A 26,835-nucleotide genomic window follows, 5' to 3' on the forward strand; every position below is an offset into this window, starting at 1 on the left:
TGTAGGAAAAGTTAGTGGGTGATGTTTGTTTTCAGCATCACAAATTCATAAAATTGCACCTTAAATCACTTATTTAAGATTCACAATTGTTCCTACTAACCATTCATATTAATCTTGATTTCTAACCCTATATCTTGTAAGAAGCTACGCTTCATTGTGAATCCCCATTGAGGTAAAGCCACAGAAGATTAGTTTATGTTTTTAAAGTAAACAAATAGGATACCAGTCACCGTTCATATTATTGTTCAATTAAAATGGCAGGCTGATGACAGGCTTACCTACAAATGCTGATCTTGAGCTGATATGGACGGTGTACTCAGTCCTTTAGGTACAGAGCTCACTTACCTAGACATGGAGAACATCAGCATAGATTGAAAGAAACCCAGGCTTTTGCTCCCCTCACCCCCCACCTGCCTTACCCCTACCCCCCACCTCGGCACCTCCCCCCCCACCAAGGTTTTGTGAAGGATTACCGCTCAAATTTAATCATTTAAAACCAGGCTGTTTCCTGGTAATGCCTTCCAGCCAATGCCTCCTAAGCTGCAACATTTCCACATGAAATATTTGATGGACATCTTCGCTTGTGGTGGTGGAAAAGCCAATGCAAGGCAGCTTGCAAGCGTCACAATCATTGCCAATGACTGAATCCTGATACCAGGTTAAAAAAAAGCTTTGGCAAAGCGGCACATTAGCGACGAAGCTGAACCTTCCTCGAGGTGATTTGAAAAGTTCTTTCTTGGGACGTGAGTGCCACTGGCTAGGCCAGCATTTATTGCCCATCGCTAAGTGCCCTCGAGAAGGTCACCTTCTTAAACCCCTGCACTCCATATGGTGTAGGTACATACACAGTGCTGTTAGGAATGGAGTTCCAGCTTTTGCTGGGTGGTAACTTACTATGGGCCTTTCTTTCCTGCAACTGTTTTCTCTTTTGGTTCTTCAAATACTCCCAGTAGCTTTGTCCAGGACTTCCTTTGTGGGAGGACCCTGCCTGTGCTTGGTAACTACCCCCAGTGACATGTCAACAGTGACAGCTGCAATAGGGTACTCACTTGGTAACTACTCACTTGGTAACTACCCCCAGTGACATGTCAATAGCTGCAATAGGGTACTCACTCGGTCGGAGTTGCTTGATAATTTTCATCTACTGGTGTTAACAATGGAACATGTGTTAGGTAGGGGCATTTCTTTGATAGAAACAGGTCCCATTTGGACTGTACTGTAATTACCTCGGTGCATTGGCTTTGTGTGGAGAAGAAGACACGGGCGAATGGGTCCGAGAGGCCACTGCTGTCTGCAGCGCACAGGCTACGTGCTTGGTACATGTGAACTCTTAGCTGGAAAAGCTGCTTCTCTGTTTTGGCAAAAAAAAAAATCCCACTCAGAATTAAAACTTCACTCAAGGCAGGTAAATTAAATTCTAGCATTTTCACTGACTAAACATTCAAACGTATTATGGACAGTCTATTTTTAAAAATAATGTCTTCCCTCTTTTAAGGAATTTCATGCCTTGGAAGAAGCAATGATGCTTTTTCTAACTTGCAAAATTGAGTAGCCTTTTACACACAACATAACTTTATGTAACTCTTTACTTCCTTTCCTCCAACTAACCATTCAATATAGACATTAGGATCTGAATACTCACTGGTTAATTATTTGTTTTCAAAATTAGTACTTACTGATGTAGGTCAGACTTATAGGAGGGAAGGATTCCAATCCCTGACCCTTTACTGCTTTGTTCTCTTCATATCCACTGGGCAGGCCGCTCAGGAAATCCTTCCGTTGCTTATTTAACCCCAACCAAAAGTAAACCTCTATTTTAGATTGAACTGTCCAACCTGTGGTTCCAAAGCCTCGCTTTCCAGGGAGCTGCAAACAAGGTAACTACAATTTGACTCAATTTAGACAAAGGTAAAAACTATTCATAAGCGTTGCACAGTAGTGGCTTTGGGAAGGAATATACATTCTTGAAATATGCTTCTTGAAATTAGCCGCTTAAACATTCTTGTTGGATAACATTAATCACCTTTGTCAGGCATTCTTACACACTCATTGAACACTGTCCTATTTACAAAGAGCGTACTTACGTTTCAGTTATCACCAACATGACAGAAATGGAATGGTAACAGCACGATGAGGATAAGCAAAGCATTTATAATTGTACAGTGCCCTTGTATTACTGAAAAAGTATCACTGTTGCCGAGTGCAGTAAATAGAAGCACAAAGTTCCCAATGAGAAACTGGGTATCCATTTCTGAATCTGGCAATTCTTTCCGCAGGCTACCTTCGCATTGCTTACAAATTGCTCTCGTAGAATATGAAAGTGAACAAGAGGTTATCGTTCTAAGGTGGATTGACACAGGAAAGAAAATGTGCATTAATAAATCAGTTTTAGGAGCAATTTTGCACTCAGAGAGTGGTGAGAGTGTGGAACGAGCTACCATCTGACGTGGTAAATGCGGGCTCACTCTTAAGTTTTAAGAATAAATTAGATAGATACATGGATGGGAGAGGTCTGGAGGGTTATGGACTAGGTGCAGGTCAATGGGACTAGCGGAATAATATTTCGGCACAGACTAGAAAGGTCGAATGGCCTGTTTTTCTGTGCTGTAGTGTTCTATGGTCCTATGGTTCTAATAGTATAGTACAGCACAGCAAGAGGCCATGCAACTCATTGCTTCTATGCCCGCTCTGGGGAAGATTGGTCTATTCAGTCCCATTTACCCACCATTTTCTTTTTCAATTATTTATCCTCTTAAATGTGGTGATAATATGTTCCAAGGGGAGAAGATTATCATGTGTCTATTTACCCTAGACCTTGTCCTATATCCACCTAGAATACTATGAAGGCTATAATATTGTGAGTACTGGCCACAGTAGAGTGATGGGTATAGTAAAGAAAGAAAGAAGAAAGAACGTGCATTTACACAGCACATTTCACAACTTCAGAACATCCCAACGCACTTCAGTCAATGTTCAAAGTGCAATCACTGTTGTAGTGTAAGGAAATGCAGCAGGCAATTTGCACACAATAAGGCCCCACAAACAGCAGTGGGATTCATGGCCAGATAATCTGTTTTAGTGATGCTGCTTGAGTAATAAATATTTGCCAGGGCACAAGAACTCTCCTGCTAGTGTGAACAATGGCTATAGTAGTGTAAGTAATGTCTACATAAGTGTCATAGCTACAATAGTGTAATGTCTATAGTTGTGCAATACCTGACAGTGTTAAGGTTATAGTAGTGCGAGTAATGGTTACAGTAGTGTATTGGCTACAGTCAGGTAACAGCGACAATTGCAGAATGGCTACAGTTGTGTGAATAGTGCCTACTGTAGTGCAGCGGCTACAGAAGTGCAATGCATTCCAAGCAGAGAAATGTAGTTCTCTTTGGGATGGTTAAATTGATCTCAAAGAAGCCGTGTTTCTCTTTTTTTTCTTTAAAATCACAGTGATTGAGTTTATACCTCCTGTGCATACAATTAATCCTACGTTTCAGGATTTGATCCACCTATTCTTGCATTTTTTTTTGTTCTGCAGCCAATTCAATCACTGTAACTTTTGATTTCGAATCTACCAGCACTTGAGGACTAAATGGTTCAATTTTATCTGTATCCATTCTAGTGTTTACAATCAGAATCAGAAAATCCTTGTTTTTAAACTTTCTTGATGGTGACAGCCCATAAATTGCTCTGATTGTAGGTCCTATGACTTAATAAAACAAGGAATTAGACTGAAACAGCAGCAGGACACAAGCGTTTTAAATTTATGCATATGATGTGAATGATGCTGGTGGTGCTGCATTTATTGTCCGTTCCTAGTTGTGTTGATATGATGTGGTTGGTTTTCTCCTTGCAGTCCTTCTGCATTGCGACTGAGTTTGCAATCCTGTTGCATTCTTTCTGAGTTTGTGATCCTGAAGTCCTAATGCTGGACTTCTGACCATCTAAGAGAGGAATTTTACCCCGCTCTGCCTGCTGTGCTGATTGCTCCTAAAGGCTCCACCAGGCAAGTCTTGGCCTCTGCTCCCCTGGGATACCTCACCACCCCAACCATTAAATGGGCCCCCTTCTGCAATTTGACAGTGCTTTTTGGGTGGCCTCTGGGCCCTGCAAAATTAGGTGGGCAACTGGGTAGTGGGAAGTAAATGAGGCCCAGCCATTATGATTGGTCAAAGTCTCCCATGGAGCCACATGTTTTGGAAGGCCAGCAACTCTCCTGAATTGCCCATCCAGGAGTTCAAATCCACCCTATTATCCTTGCAATGGAATGGCGGCTGTATAAGGTTCACCAAGCGAGATCATATTACCTTCAGAAAGACAGTCTTAACTTTGCCACAATCTTTGCCTGTTTCTTCATCCACTATTGAGTAGAGAATATCTTTGGATTGAATTCGAGCGTATGCAATCCTCTTGTTGTTGCTCAACATCCAGATGAAAATTTCGGGGATACTGTGCTGAGGCTGCAATGAGAATCCAGTATATTAGTAAAGACATTGAAAGAAGCTATATCGTCTGTAATGATAGGGGCTTGAGGGTTGATGCATTCAGGTAGAAACAAAATTAAAATCGATGAGAAAGCCATATGGGGCTTATTGGTGTGATAAAATAGTTGCTTGATAGTACAGAACTTGGGTATTGCTGAAAAGTGAAACATGCTGTCAAAGCTTTAAGTCTTAGACTCATCAGGGCAGACGCAAGAATGTCAAATTTCAAAGGGAACAACAACTTACACTGCATGGGAAAAGGGTACTGATTGGCTGGCAAGTTGACTCTAATTGGTCAAGGTAATTGCTGAACAATCCCGAGTGTGCTAAGAATTACACTAGCAACCAATCTGCATTATCGGTTGGGCTTGCAGCATCGCTTACTTTCACTTGCTAGAAGCTACATATATTCACAAACTAGGACCTCTGCAGGCAAAAGGAGCATGTCCAGGCATTGCGCCCTTTTTTTGAATTAAACACAAGCATGGGGTACAGTAGTTCCCCGGTGCACTCTCCTTGGCATTACCTCGACTAATCAGATTCAACTTGCCAGCCAATCAGCCATGGGCACCACTTTTCCTACCTGCAGCCCCCTTTCTGGGCTATGAAGCCTCTGGCTCTGATGGCCTCCCCCCAGGCTGCCGAAGGGAGGCCACCTCCACGGACCTGGCTGCCTCCCCTCACAGGGAGTGTTAGCCATCTTCGACAAAATGCTGGCGCCTGATAAATTGGCTCTTACAGGGCCTTTAATTATCCACATTGGCTGCCCATCTCTATGGAATGGGCAGACGATCCACTTCGCAGCCTGGTGAGTGGAAACTACCCAGTGGGTGGGAGCTGTGTCAGGGAGCCCTCTCGCTGCAACTCCTACTTATATTTCCAGCGCCCCACCTCTGTTCCTGCCACCTGCAGGCCAGTAAAATTCAGCCATATATTGAACGTTCTATTCAGCGTGGTTATGTGCCAGAGGACTGGAGAGTGGCAGATGCAATATCCATTTTGTAAAAGGGATAGTGCTAAAGGGGGTAATTATGCTAGTTAGTCTAACATGGGGCAGCTTTTTTCGGTCGGCGAGCAATTTTCAGTTCAGGTTCAGGTTCGCCCGATTGGGTTCGCGCTCATCCCCACCCGCCCCCGCACAACCCCCCGCGACAGGGGGAAATTTCTGCCCATAGGGTAGATCGAAGCCGACTAAATATGCGAGACTAAGGACACTTTATGATCAGACATGCAACACAGTTTGGTAAACTGTGGTCCTCCTACTCCATGCCTAATAAGTTGGGTTGGACATCATCACACCATCAAATTTTAATACTAGTACCTTATATTCTATCTAATATCCAATTAATATCTAATATATGAATTTCAGCTGGAAGGCAGTTGTCTATTTTAGCAGGATACTGAGGTGGGGTTGGGGAAAATTGCCTTGTGCAAGCAGCACTATGGAGGCCCTCAGTCACTCTACCTGCCTGAACTGCACTGCACCACTTCCCGTGTGGCTCACACAGTTTTGCTGGATAAGAGGGACGCATGCAGGCGTATTCCCTGCATGCACCGGAAAACCTCGAATGAACGCTACGCTAATGTCACACAGCTCAACAGGTTGATGTCACTCGAGGGTTTCAAGTTTGATCAATGGATATTGTAGACAACATTTTCAGTTGTTCACTCTGTAAACAGCAAGTGTGAAGCTGCAGGATGGGCCCTGAACTAGCGATTTTTAAAGGACCAGCATCCAACTTGCAACAGGTTTTTTTGGAATTTTTTTCCATTGCAAAGTGTATGGAAGTGCTCTGGAGTGTTTTTGGAAGTGTTTTGGTGAGCTCCTAGATTTTCCAGAGTGTGTTGTCACATCCTTATAGGGTCACAGGAGCATATGAATTGGGAGCAGGGGTAAGCAATTTGGCCCCTTGATCCTGCTCTGTCATTTGATAAGATCGTGGTCGATCTGATCGTGGCCTCAACACCACTATCCCCATACCCTTTGTCAGTCAAGAATCTATCTAACTCTGCCTTAAAAATATTCAATGACCTGCCTCTACCGCTCTCTGTGGATGAGAATTCCACAGGCTCACAACCCTCTGAGAAAAAAAAATTCTCCTCATCTCCGTCTCAAATGAGAGGCGCCTTATTTTTAAACTGAGTCCCCTTGTCCTAGTCTCTCACACAAGGGGAAACATCCTCTCAGCATCCACCCTGTCAAGTCCCTTCAGGATCTTATATGTTTCAATAAGGTCACCTCTCATTCATCTAAACTCCAATGGATACAGGACCAACCTTCCACACAAAGGTTGCAACATGTATGGGGGCAGCAGTGATAGTGCCTCTGATTCTGCAGGAAAGCAGAGAGTTGGAGCAGAGACTATAAAGAGGGCAAGCTCTGTGTCAACCATCCTGCCAATTTGGAGCTGGGTCTCCATGCTCTTTGACAGGGACAGGAGGTTGTCTGCAAGAACAGCTAATGCGCCCAGTGTCTTGATGTGCATTGTCCTGTATGCCCGACTGAGGTCCTCATCTGAGTTCTTTGCAGTAGAGCTCATTTGCCACCTCGCCCTGTGCTAGGCTGGCACACAAACCACCTTTTCCCTAACCTGGCTGCAGGTCACATGCCTAGGTGACTCAACATGTTCTGATCCCAATTCTATAGTAGACGCCAAAGCACATGCAGTGCCAATATCTGAGCTGGTGACTGTGAGTATCAGATCAAGTGAAGTGACCTCTTCATCAGTGCTCTGCTGTGGCTATCTTTTCCCCTACTGGAGCTCCTGTGGCTGTTCTTGGGTGTCTGTAAGCAGGAAATCAGGAGGGGAAGGTTATTGTGAGGGAAGGGAGTTGGGGTGGGAAGCAAAGGTCTGTGGTCACACCATTAATATGCCAGATAAAAGGTTAAGGGTGAGCTGGGGGTTGAGAAGGGCGTAAGGCAGGAAGATGCCATCCACCTCAATGTTTCTTAGTGATGTTGGATGCTGTGGGCCCTGTCACAGCCAGCACCTTGATGCTAAGACCATTTCCTCCATCAGTCTCAGGAGATGAAGGCATTGTTGACCTCCACTCACTGTGCTTGGCTCCCTTCTATTGTGTGCCACCTTGTTCTGCAAGAGAGAGGGCAGAATGTGACTCATTGTGTTGCATTGTATTTGGGCAATGTGTCTGCCATAGCTAGAGGGATGTGGAGGCAGCAAGAGGTGAGCATGAGAGAGGCAGCATTGGTAGATTTGTGAGGATGAGGCGGAGTGCCTGGATGTTAGGCATGAGTCCTGAGTACCAGGGAGTGCTGAAGGGTGAGTGATAGGGGTGTGGTGCATTGAGAAGTGAGAGATTGGCGGCGTGGTGGGTATGTGGTGTCATGTGAAGAGTCATTCTCTGGCATGAGGTCACTAGACCTCTTGTAGCACTGCTGCCATGTCCTCATGGGCAGATTCTGTTAGTTGACTTTCCTGATTACCAGCTCCCACTCCCCTCTGAGGGTGGTTCTTGAGGGCTTCCTAATCCTCCTGCGGATCTTTGGATTCTCTCCTTTTGCCCACTACACTACTGTCTTCAGTGCTGCATCCCTCCCTGTGGAACCCTCTCTCTGCCCTGGGCTTCACTTTGCAATAATTTGCATTGCAGCAATATGTTTCGGCAGTTTCCCTTTAATAGGGACAGCCTGCTTTTAAGAAGAGCAGGCTGGCTGTACCACGTGGTCTACAAACAATGCTGCCAGCCCCCATGCTGAGTGCTGAGGCTGTAGGCAGTTTGGTGGTGTGGCCAGTCTCTCCAGCCAATACTCCAGTCATTCAGATATGGTGGATATACCAAATTTGCGTATTACACACCTTGGTCTTCACAGGTGCAGACAGTTGTAAATTACGATGGTAATTATGACCATGTTCAAAAGCCCCTGACATCTGGGGCTCTCATGACAGATCAGTAAGTTAACAAACTGAGTAGCTCAGGCACACAGGATTGCAAGGAATCAAGTTCACCCCTTGGCCTATGCTGGGCCATTGGGTGTTCGCTGAGACAAAAGTAGGGATCAACAATTGGCAACAATGATAAAAGCAAAAAATTGCGGATGCTGGAAATCCAAAACATAAACAAAAATAAAAATAACCTGGAAAAACTCAGCAGGTCTGACAGCATCTGCGGAGAGGAACACAGTTAACGTTTCGAGTCCGTATGACTCTTCAACAGAACTAAGGAAAAATAGAAGAGAGGTGAAATATAAGCTGGTTTAAGGGGGGGTGGGACAAGTAAAGCTGGATAGAGGGCCAGTGATAGGTGGAGATAACCAAAAGATGTCACAGACAAAAGAACAAAGGGGTGTTGACAGTGGTGATATTAGCTAAGGAATGTGCTAATAGGTGACATTAAGGGTAGAAAGCAGGATGAGCAAGGTACAGATAGCCCTAGTGGGGGTGGGGTGGGGGAAGGGATCGAAATAGGCTAAAAGGTAGAGATAAAACAATGGATGGTAATACATTTAAAAACAATGGAAATAGGTGGGAAAAGAAAAATCTATATAAATTATTGGAAAAAAGGGGGATCGGAAAGGGGGTGGGGATGGAGGAGAGAGTTCATGATCTAAAATTGTTGAACTCAATGTTCAGTCCGGAAGGCTGTAAAGTGCCTAGTCGGAAGATGAGGTGCTGTTCCTCCAGTTTGCGTTGAGCTTCACTGGAACATTGCAGCAGGCCAAGGACAGACATGTGGGCACGAGAACAGGGTGGAGTGTTGAAATGGCAAGCGACAGGGAGGTCTGGGTCATGCTTGCGGACAGACTGATGGTGTTCCACAAAGCGGTCACTCAGTCTGCGCTTGGTCTCTCCAATGTAGAGGAAACCGCATTGGGAGCAGCGAATGCAGTAGACTAAATTGACAGAAGTGCAAGTGAAATGCTGCTTCACTTGAAAGGAGTGTTTGGGCCCTTGGACGGTGAGGAGAGGGGAAGTAAAGGGGCAACAATGCCTTTGTGTTAGGGATGAGAATAAGTTTACATCCTGGATTACTATCCAGTGATTATTCCTGCTGGAAAATCTTGGAATGCATGTCAGAATAGGATATGGTTGTGCTTAACTGTGACGACCTGCCACAGTAGAGACAGTGAGGGACTGGGACTTGTGCTGTGGAACTGCACCTTTGAAAAGAATCAATACCGTGAAATTAAGAAAAGAGAAATGGGGAAGAAAGAGGAGGACAGGAAGAGAGGGGGAATGCGGGAAATAAGGGAATGGGAGGTGAGAAGGTTGGTAAGAAAAGATATATAAAAGCTACCTTTGCACTTATTCTCTACATACATTCATTCCTTAACAAATTTACTAGTAATCAATTTCTCCAGAGAAAATTCTACTGTATTGCTCCATGTTCTATGCAAAGTAGATTATATTTTGTCCATTCTGCATGTAGGTAAACCTCTTACCTCATCAGTCATAAAGCGGATTTTATGCAGGAAGACGTGGACCTGTTTCAGTTTGTCCTTTAGTGTGTTTTTCTTCACCTGGGTCCTCATTGTCTTCGCTTGCTGTGCCATATTCTCCTGCAGTTAGACATATGTGCAAGAGTTTAACAGAAAGATGACAGTGGACATTTTGTAATATTCTTTGTCTCCAGAAAGGGGATTTACCATCTCAGATTTACAGCCCTTACCTTGCTTATTACATTTGTTTCTGTCTCTGGTTCTAATACTACAAATTTCATAGAAGAAGTTCTAGTGCTTTAGTCATTGAAAACTATTATTTGTGAATAGCAGGAACACTTATTTGACAAAGCACCTGTATCATTAAAGCAAGTTATTCTACAATGAATGATTTTGAAGAATATCATTCACTTTCCAGGAGCCAAATGCAAATGGTGCAGCTATCTGACACTGTTATATAATGTGACGTTTGATAGGGCTGGGAGGGGACGCTTTTAAAATGATCTTAAATTGAAGCATGGGGCTGGACATGGCAGTTAGTAAGAGCTAAGAGCTGAAGGAAAACCATAAATGCTAAATTCATTGACTACAGGCAACCACCTGATTTTTGCTGCAAATAATTTGCTGTGTCTTAGATCCACTCAGAAACTATTGTTCTCACTGCCAGTGGGGCTGTTTGTGCAAAATTGGTGCCTTTGGATCATAGGAACAGTTGGCCATTCAGCCCCTCAAGCTTGCTCTACAAATCAGCAGCAAATCATAGACGTTCACAAAATTTGCCACCTTACATGGTAAGTCACCCCCAACTACATTAATGGGCTGGTTTCAAGCTAGAATAGGGATAAAATGAATGAAAGCTACCAAAGCTGGAAATCTAAAATTAACAATACAAAATGCTGCAAATACACGACAGGTCTATTAGCATCAGAAACATGAAAAGATCGATGATTTTTCAGAGTTGAGACATTTTGACAGAATCTTACTTCCTACAAATTTGGAAACTTCATGCCTTTTGAGTCTTCCAACTTTTCTGAATAGAATGTTTTAATTAGACTCCTCAACTCCTTCAGAATAATTTAACAAGATGTTGCATACCAAACAAGCTGTAACAGCAGTGTGAGGATCTCGTGTAGCCTTTGAAGGAATACCTGAGTCGTTATGAAAGTTTCTCATTAAGGTTCCTTGTTATAACTGATTTGTAATAAATTAGGCACATTTAACATACCAGTTCTCTTATGCAGGACTTAAGCCTCTCCCTGTCCAGTTTAGTCCTCCCTGGTGCATGTTCATCTTTATTTGCCAGTGACACAAACCGGCTGTAGGGAGAATATAAAGAGATAAGTGTTCAGGTACACAGTTGATTTCTTTTAAAAGTGGTTTGGATTAATAACAAAAAAAAAAGCTCAAAGACATTACCTAATCCTTTGAATTTATGACTACCTTCTGTCTCATTTATAAACATGTCATCAGGTCTCAGGAATGTCTCAAAGCACTTCACGGACAATAAATTACTTTGGAGAGCAGTGGCCATTGTCATTGAGGCAATCTATTGTGCGTAGCAAGATTCCACAAACAGCTATGATATGAATGACTAATTAATCTGTCATGGTGGTATCGATTGAGGAAGGAATTTTGGCTGGAAAACTGTTTGTTCCCCTTCCAACGGCATGGGATCTGTAATATACACCTGGATTAGGAAAACCTGACTTCAATTTAACATTTCGGGAGAAGGCCATAGCCTGTGGCAATACAGCAGCCCCTCGGTGCTGATCTAGAGTCAAACCCACACCTTTTGTTCCAGAGGTGAGAATGTTACCAGCTGAATCAGGCTAACATGGAGGATGTTACATGGGTGCAGGTATAATGAGGAATAGTGATTCCTCATTGCAACACATTGCTGTAATGAACAAAGACACTGTTGAAAGAAACCCAGAATTAAAATTACAATGGGAACAGAGGGTAAAATAAAAAGGAGACTATTACAGGTATTATGGTATGTTGCTTCTTTAAGGTGGTAGCTGAAGTGTTTTCAACATGAGACTAATAAACCATCCTGCAATACCTTACCAGGAAGGCACTTGTTTGGTGATGAATTAAAGAGTGATTCAGGATTGGTAAATTTGACCAAATTGACTAAAGAGGCATAGTAATCATTACAGAAGTAGGTGACATAGTTGGTTAAAGAGCTCCTCTCTATTTGTACCCACTGGCATCCACTGCTCAACTCCTCCAAGACACCTCGGAGCCGTCGCTCTGGATGTGGCTTTTCTGTCTTCAGGATCTCCTGAACATCATTCAGGCCTTCCTCCTATTGTCAAGAATTAGAGGATATTAAATCATTACTGCTGAAGTGACAACAGAGAAGGAGACTAGCAATATGTTGACATCTGTATCAGGATATAACTCTTTACTGTGACCACCTCCTAAACATATAAACAGAATCACAGAACTGTTACAGCTCAGAAGGAGGCCATTCGGCCCATCGTGTCTCCAAAAGAGCAATTCTCTTAGTACCATTCTCCTGCCTTCTCCCCATTACCCTGCATTTACTTCCTTTTCAGATAACAGCCTAATTCCCTTTTGAATGCTTTGATTGAACCTGCCTCTACCACACTCTCATGCAGTATATTCTAGGTCTTAACCACTCGCTGGGTAAAAATGTTTTCCCTCATGTTGTTTTTGCTTCTTTTGCCAATTGCTTTAAATTTGTGGCCTCTGGTTCTCGATCCTTTCTTGAGTGGGAACAGTTTCTCCCTATCTACTCTGTCCAGATCCCTCATGATTTTGAATATCCCTATCAAATCTCCTCTCAGCCTTCTTTTCTCTAAGGAAAACAGACCCAACTTCTCCAATCGATCTTTATAACTGAAGTAAGCAGGAGCATCTTAATAATTACAGAAAAACTGGATTTTTAAGGATGTTAAAAATGAATTCGTTTGCCCTCGAAGGAAGAATAGGTTATCCACTCTATAAAAAACTTGTGTCAGTAGATGATGCCCTATTTGATACATATAATGTGTACCAGCTACACCATGCAGATTGGATATATACAGGCCCGAAATTTTGTCTTTGAGATGGGGGGAGGGCTGGAATCTGGAAATTTCCCAATTTGGCAGACCAGCCTTGGTAGAAAGGATGGAATCAAGCTCCCACCCTGGGAAGTAGATTGGGAGTGGCCGAGTGCCAAGGTTAAAAGGCCTCCTTTGATTCTCTGGGACTGTGTCCCAGTTGTTTGCTATATTTTAGGTCCTCTAACCCTCACCCCCTACAACTCCTCACACCCTACCCACTCCCCATTCCACTTCCATGTCAATTTATGCTAATTCATGTACCCCCACCCCCCCCCCAAATGCCCCCTCATATGCTCCATGCTAACTCATGGCACTGTCCATTTATCTAGTATACACTCTGTATAGAACCAATGAGCTGTCTAATAACAATGGCATATGTGGAACTGCTTAAAAAATCACCCATTCATAATTCTCTTAAAAGAAACTGCTGTTGCTACAACACGATAAAAGTGTAAGACTACCAAACCTTTAAAGTTTCAATAACAGAAGGTATAAGCATGTGACGCCTCTTTATCTTGTGCAAATGAACATTGAGCCATTGGCAAAACAGATCACTGAAAAAATAGTTTATTATAACACTGTAAAGCTGCCAGTCAGGCAAAGTGCTCCCTTCTCCCAAGCTGTGTCAACAAAGTAAAACATTTTATGGGAGTCTTGGCTCTCAGCCAAGCAACATGGAGGGGGAGTGATTCCTCTGAGGAGCTCTGAACCATGAGTCATGGCTGGCTGAACTCCATAACAACTGCAGGGGGCTAGGGGATGCTTACCGCTGTAATGGAGCTGGCCTAGTCAGGAGTCCGGGATCGGAGACATGAAAATCTGGGCCACATCCACCTTCCTGTGGTATTCAGAACACCGCATGGAGTGTACAAACACGTGAATGACCCACATGACAGTGTGAACCTGGCAGTGCATTAATTGCGGCCTCAGTCTAAGGGACAACTGGTTGTCTCTCAATAAAAGCTCAGAGTATTTTTGGGGAGAATTTTTGCGAGGAGCAGGGGTGTGGCCCACTGCTGACCAATGCTTAACTCGTTTTGGATTGGCTTCCACCCCAACACGACCTTTCGGCCCAGCCTGCCAGTCAGCTCAGTGTGGAAGTTGGCTGATGTTGCACTGTCGCACCTTGGGCTGCAGTGGGACTTCGGTTTGCTGCCCTCAGCTTGTTTGTGGTTTGAGCCACCCCAGTTTTGGCTGCAGGTGAACATTCACTTGACTTTGGGCTCACTGAAGGCAGACATTTAATTGTACCCGCCTCCCTCCCTCAAACAAAAAAATACGTTTAACAAGCAGTTTAAAAGTGGACATTTTTGATATACAGGAAAAATGTAATGTTTATATTCTTTTTTGAAATAACCTGTAATCCAAGTGTGAACATTTTAGATTCAACGAATCAAGTTTTATTTACCGCTTAGCAGGTGGAGTGTGCTGCAAACTGTCGCTACTGAACACTCGTTTAAAAACCAGTGACAAATTAAAATTCTAGTTCAAAATACTTAATTATTTTTAATTGATATTGGAAACTACATTGCGATTTCAACAACAATGTTGGTAACACAGTCCATAGCTAGGAATTTACTGCTTTAAAATAATATTTTTTAATATTTCCCTATTTCATTTACTTTTCTCTTCTCATTTAAACGCCGTGCATTAGACACACTAGACCGAGATTCCTTAAGTGTTGTTCCTCACCTGACCATTAGGGGGTGTTTGAAGGCGGTCGAGCCACTTGATGAAGCGACAGCTGAAACCAATAGCTGAACATCCAGGGAATCATATGTGCAAATCACAGCCCTAATATTGAATGTTTACACACAGGGCGCATTGGAGCATCAACATGTCAAACTCCCAAGCTCCCCTGTGGTACCGCAATCCCTTACAGTAAGTAGCTTTCCAAGACTATAATAGCCTTTCTCAGGACTTCTAAGCAGAACCAGCCTGTTCTGAATAACTACGATACCATAAGACCATAAGACGTAGGAGCAGAAATTAGGCCATTCGGCCCATCGAGTCTGCTCCGCCATTCAATCATGGCTGATAAGTTTCTCAACCCCATCCTCCCGCCTTCTCCCCGTAACCTTTGATCCCCTTACCAATCAAGAACCTATCTATCTCGGTCTTAAATACACCTGGATACGCTGGACTTAGTGCTTTCATGGTGTAGAAGAGATTTTGAATATAATTTCAGAACAGTTAAGGTATTTCACACATGCCTTCATCACTGGCTTTATCAGGTACATTTTTTTTCTCAAATAAAAACTCAAATGAAAAGTTTTGAGTAAAAAATTGTAAGCATTAGATCATGTCAAGAGATGAGATTGTATCAACGTTGTGTTAATCACGTCCATTCTTTGTACATATAGTGCCTTGTAACATGCTCCACCTTCATGACCAGTCTTTTGCCAGCAATATTTTGAGACATTTAACCTTGTACAAATATTTTGACGAACAGAACAACACACAGCTGCTCTGAAAGAAACATGGAAAGATTTATGGCACAGAAGGAGGCCATTTAGTTCACTTTGTCCGACAAATAGGTCAGAAACCGAGCCCAATTGCTGGACTACTCATCAGGCAGATACCATACCATATGAAACTCTTTTTAGATCCGGATCCTGAAGAGAGAAAAATAAATCATTCTGAAATACTAACCAGTTTATCGGCAATCTTGTCCATGATGTTTGCATTGTAGAGACGCCTTCGTTGGTCTTGCCACCAGCTTTTGATATATATACAAGGTTTCTTTTCAAAGTATGGCAAGTGGAAGTAGTTTCTGAAAGGAAACAAGAAGTTAGGTCAATAGACCTTTTCCATAATGGATACTGCTTTCCTCTGAAGCATTCACAACTACAGTGTTGCAGAAAAATACCCCCAATTACACAAAACTAATACCATCTTTCACTTCTTTTAAAATACTAAATATTATTCATCGTACTCCAACAGTTTTATTTTCACAGGCCTAGCCATGTTATTTCATACTAAAAATACCTGGCAATACACATGGACAAATGGCACTCTCCAGTATTGTTACCTTCTATGTGCTGCTCTCTGACAGGCATCATAAGAGTGTCACCCACAGGATTGAATATTCTTTCATGGACTGACATACTTGAATTCTAATTTTTTATGTGAATCACCAATGCCGGTCTCATTAAACACTAAAATGGCTTAATCTGTGACACATTGCTGATGATACAAAGTTAGGTGGAAAAAAATAAGCAGTGAGGAGGGTGCAGAGAGGTTGCATGGGGATACAGGGAAGTTGGACAAGTCAGCACGAACATGGAATATCATGTGGCAAATTGTGAACTTATACACTTCAGTCGGAAAAATAAAAAAAAAACCCAGAATATTTATTGAATGTTGAGAGACTGGGAAATGTTTATATTTAGAGGGACACGGGAGTTACAGAAATTTAACACGCAGGTACAGCAAACAATCAGAAAGGCAAATGGTATGCTAGCATTTGTTACAAAGCAATTGTGGTGTCTAAGAGTCAATAAGACTTACGACAATTATATAGGGCATTCATTGGTGGACCACGCATGGGGTACTGTGGGCAGTTTTGGTCTTCTCACCTAAGGAAGGAGATACTTGCCCTAGAGGGAGCGCAACAAAGGTTCACTAAACTGTTTCCTGGGATGAGGAGATTGTCCGATGGGGAGAGATTTAGTAGACTGGGTCTATATTCCCTGGAGTTTAGAAGAATGAGGGGTGACATATGGGGCTGAAATCTCCGGCGGGCGAGTGGGGGCAGGGCCCTCTCGACGATGCGTAAAATAACGCGCGGTGACATCGGGCAGGCGTCCCGACATCACCACACGTCATTTAGATTTTCAGTTCGGCAGGCGTGTAGCCAACTCGGCTGTGCACCCACTGAACTGTCAAAGGCCTCTTAAGGCCTGTTAAAAACTAATTTAAACAATTAAATGAGCTGCCCGTCCAAGTGTAAGGTTGGCGGGCAGGCGAAGAGCCCAGGCGGCCTTCACATTTTCCATGGAACCTCATCCACGGGCGGGACGAGGTTTCATGAAGTGTTTAAAAAGTCAATAAAAATTTTTTAAAAAATCATTGGTATGTCTCAGCTCATGTGACACTGTCACATGAGGGGACACGTTTTAAAACTTTTCAAATACTTTATTTAGACATTTTAAACTTAAACAAATCTCCCTGAGGCACCCCTGCACCCCAGGGAGATTTCTGCGCTCTTTCGTGCGCATGCGAGGGTCACACTGGGAGGGCCTTAATTGGCCCGCCCACATAAAATGGCGGCGCGCACCCAATCGGGGGCGCCGATCGGGTTCGCGCTCGCTCCCACCTGCCCCCGCACAACCCCGCACTCCCCACCCCAAAATTTAGCCCATACAATTCTTAAGGGGCTTGCTGGATAGGTGCATAGAAAGTGTTTCACCTGTCAGGGGAATCCAGAATACAGGATCAAAGTCACAGAATAAGAACCGGGATTCTCACTTCTAGGTTGGGAATTAGTTGCTGGTTCAGTGCTGGGTCCTGACCCCGCATGGCACTTTCAGACACGCTCACTAGGACTTTTAACAGACCAGGCCAATTAATGGTAGAGAATGGTCTTGCCAGCCAATTAAGGATGGCGCACGGGCTACCAAAGCTGGAGGGCCAATGGGACCCGTCCGGCCCCACAGGCTGAGGCAGAGCTGTATTGGAGAGATAAAGAGTGTCTCAGTAGGGTGGTGTCCTCTGAAGTACAGGTCAGTCTTCTTTAAACTTAAAACAGCCACAGCTACCTGGCCATTATCGTGAAGGGATAACCCCTCCACAGGATGGCCAGCAGCCAAAGCTGCGATCCGGCAACTATGAGTTGGATGGAACCCTCGTGTGATCCGTTGTCACCGCCCTCACCTCCCCGTAACTTCCTGCCCTGAGCTCACTGAAAAACTCAGTCCGTGAGGAGACAGGGCCTATAATTAACATTCATTTGCCTGAAGTGATTGCCCACTGGGAAGTGGGCAGCAGCTGATCTGACCCCAAGCCGCGCTCGAGCGAAATGGCTCGGGGGTCAAGATGGTGGTGGGTGAACCAGCACAGGTGCTGGCGGCGTGAAATTGCACCTCTGCCTGCCTCCGACCTCGGCACTGAACCCATTGGAAAATCCGGCCCAAGGTGTCGACTGTTCAGGACTGAGGCGAGGGGAAATTTCTTAATTCAAACAATGGTGAATCTTTGGAATTTTCTGTGGTAAAAGGGTGTTTGGGTTAGAAATGTGGAACTTGGGGAAACAGTACCACCCACATTATAATGTGGAGAGTCACATAATGGTAGACTGTGTGTAGAGTGAGATTGAGAGAAGTCAGCATGCAGATGGCACCTAGTTGGGCAATACCTTGATGATATGTATATAGAACCATAGAACCATAGAACACTACAGCACAGAAAACAGGCCATTCGGCCCTTCTAATCTGTGCTGAAATATTATTCCGCTAGTCCCATTGACCTGCACCTAGTCCATAGCCCTCCAGGCCTCTCCCATATATATATAGTTGTGCATTAACAATAAAACAGTTGATTTTCAACCACACAAGCCTCCAGGCCTCTTAGTGAGCCACCAAGCAACTTTACAATATGGCGGCAGCTAATGAGCGAACCCTTAACCTTAAAGAAGATGGAGAAGGACGTCAGAATCTCAAGGCACGAAGAACGAAAGAAACCGAAGTTCTGACCTGAGCGAAGTAGACCTGAATTGAAGACACAGTTGGAGATTCCTGAAGAATTGTTAAGTTTTAAAGACGCCTCCAAGATTGCAACGGGAGCTCGCTGAAACCCAACAAGTGTGGGAAGAAGAGAGAAAACGGTTACTGCAGTGACATCTTGAAAAAAAAAATCAAAAGCAGTACTCCCCTGTTATGGAATGCAGACATGGGTAGTAAATTATAACAACGGGACCAATTTGAGCTCATGCACAGGCCAAATCAGATGCAGAATTGGGCATCATGGAAAAGAAAATTCTTAGATTACAAGAGTACATCAGGATTAAGTTGTAAATCATAGGAAATACAAGTTAATACATTCTTATACTTGTTTGAGGTATTTGCCGATGAAGTAATCCTAATACAAGACATTGTTGAATCCTCAGACAGCTTTGGTGAGGTATCAAAAGCCTTTGACAAGTATTGTAAAATTTAAAACTCTGTGGAGAGCGCAGACCTTAAAAAACGTTCAGAATACGTCATTAAAGCACCGAGAGGGCAAGGAGACACCAGGGTGAGGGAGACAATACCCAAGCAAAATACAAGTGGTCATAGACCGTGTTAGTGCAATGAAGTGCATGAGCCAAAGAGTTGAATGGAGAGGAAAGAAGAGGCTGAGAAGCAGGCTTAAAAGTAGTGCTTTTTGAAAATGCCGACACATTACCCAAACTGTAACAGCAGGTGGCAGTGTGGAGCAAGCAGGTGGCTGTGAATGAAGGAAAGCTATTTTATGTAACCCAAAAGAAACAAAGCTACAAAAAAGAAAATGAATCTATTACACAGGAAAATGTTTGTATCAAAGCTGAGTTGGGAAGAACTGAAACCTGAAGTACAGCCAGGCACAATAGCAGGTAGAAGGCACTCAAAGAAGTCGCTGACCTGGAAGACTCTTTGAAGCATCATTAGATGCCCCTGGAAAAACATGAGGATTTAAAAAAAGATGTTGAATATTACTTCAGAAAGAGCTGTATTGGAACTATCAGTAGCAACAAAGCAATGCACCAAATGCAGCATTTTGGCAAGAGGTCAACAAGAAAATAAATATTATTTTTTATTTATTCATGGGATGTGGGCTTCACTGGCTAAGCCAGCATTTATTGCCCATCCCTAATTGCCCTTGAGAAGGTGGTGGTGAGCTGCCTTCTTGAACCGCTGCAGTCTCTGTGGTATAGGTACACCCACAGTGCTTTTAGGGAGGGAGTTCCAGGATTCTGATCCAGCGACAGTGAAGGAACGGTGATATATTCCCAAGTCAGGATGGTGAGTGACTTGGAGGGGAGCTTCCAGGTGTTGGTGTTCCCATCTATCTGCTGCCCTTGTCCTTCTAGGTGGTTGTGGTCGTGGGTTTGGAAGGTGCTGTCTAAGGATGCTTGGTGAATTTCTGCAGTGCATCTTGTAGATGGTACACACTGCTGCCACTGTGAGTCCATGGTGGAGGGAGTGAATATTTGAGGAAGGGGTGCCAATCAAGTGGCTGCTTTTTCCTAATGATGTCAAGCTTCTTGAGTGTTGTTGGAGCTGCACTCATCCAGGCAAGTGGAGAGTATTCCATCACACTCCTGACATTTGTGCCTTGTAAATGGTGGGCAGGATGTAAATGTGTTGGAAGCAGTCCAGATAAGGTTTACTAGACTAATACCTGGAATGGGTGGGTTGTCTTATGAGGAAATGTTGGACGGAAGAGGCTTGTATCTGCTGGAGTATAGAAGAGTAAGAGGCGACTTGATTGAAACATATAAGACCCTGAGGGGTCTTGACAGGGAGGATGTGGAGAGGATGTTTCCTCTTGTGGGAGAATCTAGAACTAGGGGTCACTGTTTAAAAATATGGGGTGTGTAGTAATTATGGATATATTTAGTGTGTAATGTACCCTTAAGAATAATACTTGTTAAAAAAGATCACATGATCTGTAGTAACCAATAGGAGGGTAGCAGGGGCTACCTCAGAGTCAGTATAGAGATGGAGCGGGAGTTGAGAGCACACGTGTAGTTGAGAGCACACTTGTATGTTGTAAATAAACTTAAAGAGCAGAATTTTGCCATCGTCGGGTGGGTGTGGCGGGTGAGCCCGGGAGTGGCTGTGAAGCCAACCGCCGCCCGCAATCAGGCCCCAATATGGATTTCACGCTGGCTGGCCAATTAACGCTGCTGGGGTGGGGGCGAGAGGCGCGTGAGAGTGGAAGTGTGTGTGTGCGCAGGGGTGCGCGCAGTAAAAGCTCGCTGAGGCACAGAGCTGCCTCAGGAAGCTGAAGAATTTTGAAAATAAAAAATAAAGAATTTAAAAATGTCGATAACATGTTCCCTCATGTGACTCTGTCACATGAGCAGGGATATGTTAGGAATTAGTTTTGTCTTTTTTAAACCACTGATTGAAACCTCATCCCGCCCGTGGATGAGGCTTCACAAAAAATCCAAAGCCTGCTTGGCCTTTTCACCTGCCTTTTGGTGGGCATCGAAAAATTTCATTTAACTAGAACTTTAATGGCCTTAATAGGCCTGTTAGTTGTCGGTGGGCACACTGCTGACTCCCGTGTGCACCCACTGACAGAAATGTCATGTGACTGCGTGATGACGTTGGGACGCTTGCCCGATGTCAACGTGCACCATTTTAGGCTGGTTCTGGTTGGGCGCGCGCCTGCCCGATAGTGCAATATTCTGCCCAAAGGTTCCACCCAAGAAGTGCCTGCAGATCAACTCTATCATTAACAGCACAACTTGGTCACCCCACAACAAACTGGTGATGAGGATAAAACAGGACTGAACAGAAGAAATCAAGTTTAAAAGAAATTGGCACTGTATCTTGCCCAGTAATTGTAAGTAGCAAACTCCGTTAGAATTGGAGAAGTTATCCTTTCTCCAAATGCTACAATTTGGGAGCATTGTTCCTTTTTAGCCAGCCACAGATGATTGGTCTCAATACATAGAATGCCTCATGTCCTTTTCTCAAGCAAATAAGATTAAGGGGAAAGAGAAGAGGCGAGCGATCCTATTGAGGGCTTGTGGGAACAAAACCTACAGCTTGATTCAAAGTTTTGCTGCACCTGTTGCCCCAGATTCGAAGAATTTCGATGAATTGGTGGACCTCGTGAAGTGTCACTTTCAACCAAAGCCCTAAGTCACGATGCAGGGGTTTAGGTTTAATTCACGAAATAGAGCCCCGGGTGAGACAATTGCATGCTACATGGCAAATTTGAAGCAGCTGACGGAACATTGTGAGTTTGGGACGACTCTAAACGACATGCTCAGAGATTGTTTAGTGTATGGTGTGAAAGAGGATTCTTTACTATTCAGAGAAAATTATTGTCCAAAGTGAATCTGGATTTCAAGAAGGCACTAGAGATAGTGTTGGCCATGGAAAGTGCAGTAAGAGATTCAAAAGCAATACAGGATGTGCAAAATGGCGCCATCCTCCACATCAGGTGGGAAACCTCAACTGAAAGAGGTGCAAAAAAGTGAGACTCCGCCGAGAAACAGGAAACTAGTTGAAGAATAAAGAAAAATAACTTAACAGCAAAATTGAAGAATAATTTTAATAGAGGTGGAAAAAATCAGTCTTTTATCAATTAGCAGTTTAAAAAAATCAAATGCTCCTATTGTCACAGAAATGGACATATGATGAGGCAGTGCAAGGATAGGTTCAAACAGGCTTGTAAACAAAAGAAGAAGCCCAATGAAATCTACAATGTAGAAGAACCTGAAACAACAAATTCAGACATTTACTCATTGTTTAACCTGAAAGTTGGAAAGACAGAACCAATATTTGTCACAGTGAAAGTAAATGGCAAACTTGTTAGAATGGAAGTGGACACAGGAACTTCCACTACAGTAATTGGGGAACATACCTTCAGATATTTGAATAATGATGAACATCAATTAAGTTTAGAAGAAACAGCTGCCAAGCTAAAAACATATACAGGTGAAGACATTCAAGTAAAAGGCAGAAGCAGATTAACTATCCATTATGGAAGCCAATCGGCAAAGCTACCTGTGATGGTGGTAACAGGTGAAGGGCCAAGTCTCCTGGGGTGAAATTGGTTAAAGGAAATTAAGTTAGAATGGGCTGAAATTTCCCCGTTGGGAGCAAGTGGGCTACCACAGCTACTTAGAATGTACACCACCGTCTTTAAGGATGAGCTGGGGAAAATCCAGGGCCTGCAGGCCAAGATTCATGTGGATCCAGAAGCAACACCTCGCTTCATGAAGGCCAGACCGATACCATATGCCCTGTGAGAAAAAGTCGACATTGAACTGAACAGGCTAGAGAAATATGACCAGTTCAGTTTTCAGAATGGGCAGCACCCATAGTCCCCATCCTTAAACATGACCAAAGCATCTGAATTTGTGGGGACTACAAACTGACAGTTAATAAAGTAGCCAAGGTACACAGGCACCCCCTTCCAAAAATCGAAGACCTGTTTGCCAAGGTGGCAGGAGGGATAACGTACACAAAGCTTATCAACAATTAGAGTTGGATAATGCCTCCAGGGAATTTGTCACAATTAATACCCAAAAAGGGTTGCATCTATATACACGATTGCCTTTCGGTGTCTCCTCCGCTTGTGCCATCTTTCAGAGAACAATGGAAAGCTTACTGCAGGGACTGCCCCAGGTTGTAATCTATTTAGATGATGTATTGGTGACAGGATTCACTGAAAAAGAGCATTTGGCAAACTTAGAAGAAGTCTTAAAACGTTTCTTGCAACTGGAGTGCATTTAAAAAATGAAAAGTGCATGTTCTAAGCGAGGGAGGTAATCTATTTGGATCACCGGGTAGATTCCACCTGGCTGTAGAGAAAGTGAGAGCCATAAGAGAGGCACCTACACCAAAGAACACCTCAGAGCTCAAATCATTCCTAGGAATGATCAACTATTATGGGTGGTTCTTACACAATTTATCTACAGTGCTGGCCCCCCCTGCATTCTCTACTCAAAAATAACCAATGTTGGTCTTGGGAGGTGCCCCAGAAAGAAGCTTTCATAAAGGTGAAACAATTGTTGCACTTGTCCAATCTATTAGTGCATTACGACCAGATGAAAGAATTGGTGCTGACATGAGACGCATCTCCCTATGGGGTGGGAGCAGTGCTCTCTCATCAGATGGACAATGGCACGGAACGGCCAATAGATGACGTAACAAGAACGCTCCCCACAGCAAAAATGGGTTACTCACAGATAGAAAAAGAAGGGCTGTCCATCATCTTTGGTGTCAAGAAATTTCACCAGTATGTACACGGCTGCCATTTTACAATCATTTCAGACCACAAACCATTGCTAGGATTGTTTTTTCTGTGCTGTAGACCTCTATGACTCTATGACTCTATGACAAGGCTATACTACCCATAGCCTCAGCAAGAATACAATGATGGGCTTTAATTCTGGCAGCGTATGAATACACTTTCGTATATAGCTCTGGCAATCCAATTACAAATGCCAACGCCCTTAGCTGTTTGCCTTTACAAGAAAATGATGAGCTCGTCCCAGTTCCACAGGAACTTGTTTTACTGTTAAATTTCTTAGATTCCTCGCTGGTATGTGCTCAACAGCTCAGAGACTGGACAAGTCAGGACCCAGTCCTATCTCAGGTACGAGAACAAGTGCTACATGGTTGGTCATAGGAGCCCGTATCTGATTAAATGAAACCGTACTTCAACAGAAGACCAGCCAAGATGGCATCTTATTGTGGAAAGCACGAGTGATAGTTCCTCCAAAGGGAAGGGAGCCACTTTTAATTGAACTACACAGTGCCCATGCAGGAATTTCCCTAATGAAGTACAGAGCACGCAGCTATCTATGGTGGCCTGGTATGGATAGAGAGTTTAGTAAGGCACTGTGTGTAATGTCAGCAACTGCAAAAGTTGCCAGTGACAGCTCCATTACACCCATGGGAGTGGCCAGGTAGACCCTGGGTGTGGTTACACATTGACTACGTTGGACCTTTCCTGGGAAGAATGTTTCTGCTCATTGTCGATGCTCATTCAAAATGGTTGAATGTCTATGAGGTGAAGTCACCAATGTCGGCCACTACAATTGAGAAACTACGTCAGAGTTTTGCCATTCACGGACTACCAGAAGTGGTTGATTCCGATAACGGCACGGTATTTACGAGTGCTGAGTTTCAATGGTTTATCAGCCTCAACGGTATCACTCATGTGAACACTACACCATACTACCCTTCCTCAAGGGTGAAAAAGTGGTTCAAACATTGAAGACAGGCAAGAAAAAGCTAACTGATGGATCCTTGGCAACCAAGCTAGTACGCTTTCTTTTTCATTACAGGACTACCAATCATACAACAACAGGCATCACACCTGCAGAGTTATCGTTGAAACGCTATTTCAGGACGAGATTGAGCTTAATAATGCTGAATTTAGAGGGGAAGGTGGAAAGGAAACAGGGGAGCCAGAAAAATAGACACGACTGGCATAGCTGGGAGAGGAAATTTACCGTGGGAAAGGCGGTATATGTGAAAACTTTGGGGAAGGACCAAAGTGGTTTCCAGGTGAAATAAGTGCAGTGACTGGACCTCGATCTTACCACGTGGTGGTGGAAAGCCAAATCATCTGTAAACATGTGGACCATTTAAGGAAGAGAGAGACAAATCATCAAGATATAGTTCCACCAGTGATCATGACCGGGTCTGCGTTTCCTGTTAAGGACACTCAACCCAGGACTGACATGTCTGATGTTCCTGTAAGAGTTGAGGACACAGAACTGCGAGTGCCCATCCAAGCACCTGATATTCAGGCAACTCCAGAAGAAGAGGCTCCTGACAATGAAAATGCAGTTGTGGAGCTGCGATACTCCACACGTATCAGGAAACCACCTGAATGACTGAACTGGTAAATTCCTTACCCAGTGTAAATATCATGTTTTGAAAGATATGTACTTGTAAACATCATGGGCAGAATTTTTCCTATGGCGATTTGGGGGTGGGGCCCGCTCGCCGATGTGAAAATGACGTGGGAATGACATCCCGCCCCATTTAAATATTGAGGAAGGCGGGTGGACAGCGCGATCAGCTGTCCGCCCGCCGACTTGTCAATGGCCAATTGAGGCCATTGACAGGATAATTAAAACAATTAAAGGCCCTGCCCGTCCAACCTTATGGCTGGTGGGCAGGCCAGGTGCCCCGGCGGGGAATAGAAAATACATGAAACCTCATCCACTGTTGGGATGAGGTTTCATGTCGGTTTTAAAAACCTTTAATAAAGTTTTTGTGATATTTATTAACATGTCTCATCTCGTGTGACATTTTCACATGATGGGGACATGTTAATAATTTTTTATTTTCTCTATTTTTAATGTTTTAGTGCCTTTCAGCGATTACCCTGAGGCAGCACTTTGCCTCAGGGAGATGTGCGCTCTTTCACGCGCATGTGCGAAAGAGCACACTCTCGCATTTGGGGAATCCCCCCCCCCCCGCCCACACAGGGAGCACATAACGCTTCCCGTCAGGTGGCCCGCTGGGCCTTAATCGGCCCGCCCACTTAAAATGGCGGCGGGGCCCGTTTTGGCAGCGACGATTGGCTGCCTGCCCACCGTCGAGCCGGTGGGGCCTGCCCGCCCATCAAGGGCAAAATTCTGCCCCATATGTGTAGCTGAGTTAAAGGGGAAGGAATGTAGTAACTATGGTTTTATTTAGTGTGTAATGTACCTTTAAGAATAATACTCGTTAGGTGAGATCACATGATCTGTAGTAACCAATAGAAGAGTAGCCCGGGCTACTTCAGCAGTCAGTGTAGACATGGAGTTGGAGTTGAAAACACGTGTACAGTTGGCACTGAGTGCATTGTAAATAAACTTAATGTTTCCACCCAAGGAGTGTCTGCAAATCAACTCTATCATTAACAGCACAACTCAGCCACCCTACAACAGGGTCACCCAATTCAAACAGAGATTAGGTAAAATTTTTTTACTCAGAGGGTTGTGAGTCTTTGGACCTCTCTTCCCGAAATGGTGGTGGAAGCAGAATCATTGAATATTTTTACGGCAGAAGTGGATAGATTCTTGGTAAACAAGGAGGTGATAGGTTATCGGCGGTAGGCGGGATACAGATTTCAGGTTACTATCAGATCAGCCACGATCTTATTAAATGGCAGGGTAGGCTCGAGGGGCTGAATGGCCTACTCCTGCTCCTTGTTCGTATGTGCATATATACTTTTAACA

The 26,835-nt window shown here is 43.9% G+C and overlaps 1 protein-coding gene across 4 annotated transcripts in view; it reads right to left on the reverse strand.

Annotated features, from left to right (window-relative positions):
* The window catches only part of otofa (otoferlin a), a 470,909-nt gene that overhangs the window by 119,285 nt on the left and 324,789 nt on the right, over nucleotides 1-26,835 (reverse strand). For all 4 annotated transcript variants that reach the window (XM_078541508.1, XM_078541509.1, XM_078541506.1 and 1 more), the window contains 7 exons: nucleotides 15,603-15,723; nucleotides 12,087-12,187; nucleotides 11,105-11,195; nucleotides 9,883-9,999; nucleotides 4,305-4,457; nucleotides 1,677-1,866; nucleotides 1,227-1,351 (listed from right to left, as the gene is read on the reverse strand). In XM_078541508.1, the coding sequence (XP_078397634.1) occupies nucleotides 1,227-1,351; nucleotides 1,677-1,866; nucleotides 4,305-4,457; nucleotides 9,883-9,999; nucleotides 11,105-11,195; nucleotides 12,087-12,187; nucleotides 15,603-15,723 (898 nt within the window). The remainder of the gene's footprint in view (nucleotides 1-1,226; nucleotides 1,352-1,676; nucleotides 1,867-4,304; nucleotides 4,458-9,882; nucleotides 10,000-11,104; nucleotides 11,196-12,086; nucleotides 12,188-15,602; nucleotides 15,724-26,835) is intronic.

The sequence above is a fragment of the Cetorhinus maximus genome, chromosome 5 (assembly GCF_964194155.1).
Source record: "Cetorhinus maximus chromosome 5, sCetMax3.hap1.1, whole genome shotgun sequence".
NCBI lineage: Eukaryota > Metazoa > Chordata > Chondrichthyes > Lamniformes > Cetorhinidae > Cetorhinus > Cetorhinus maximus.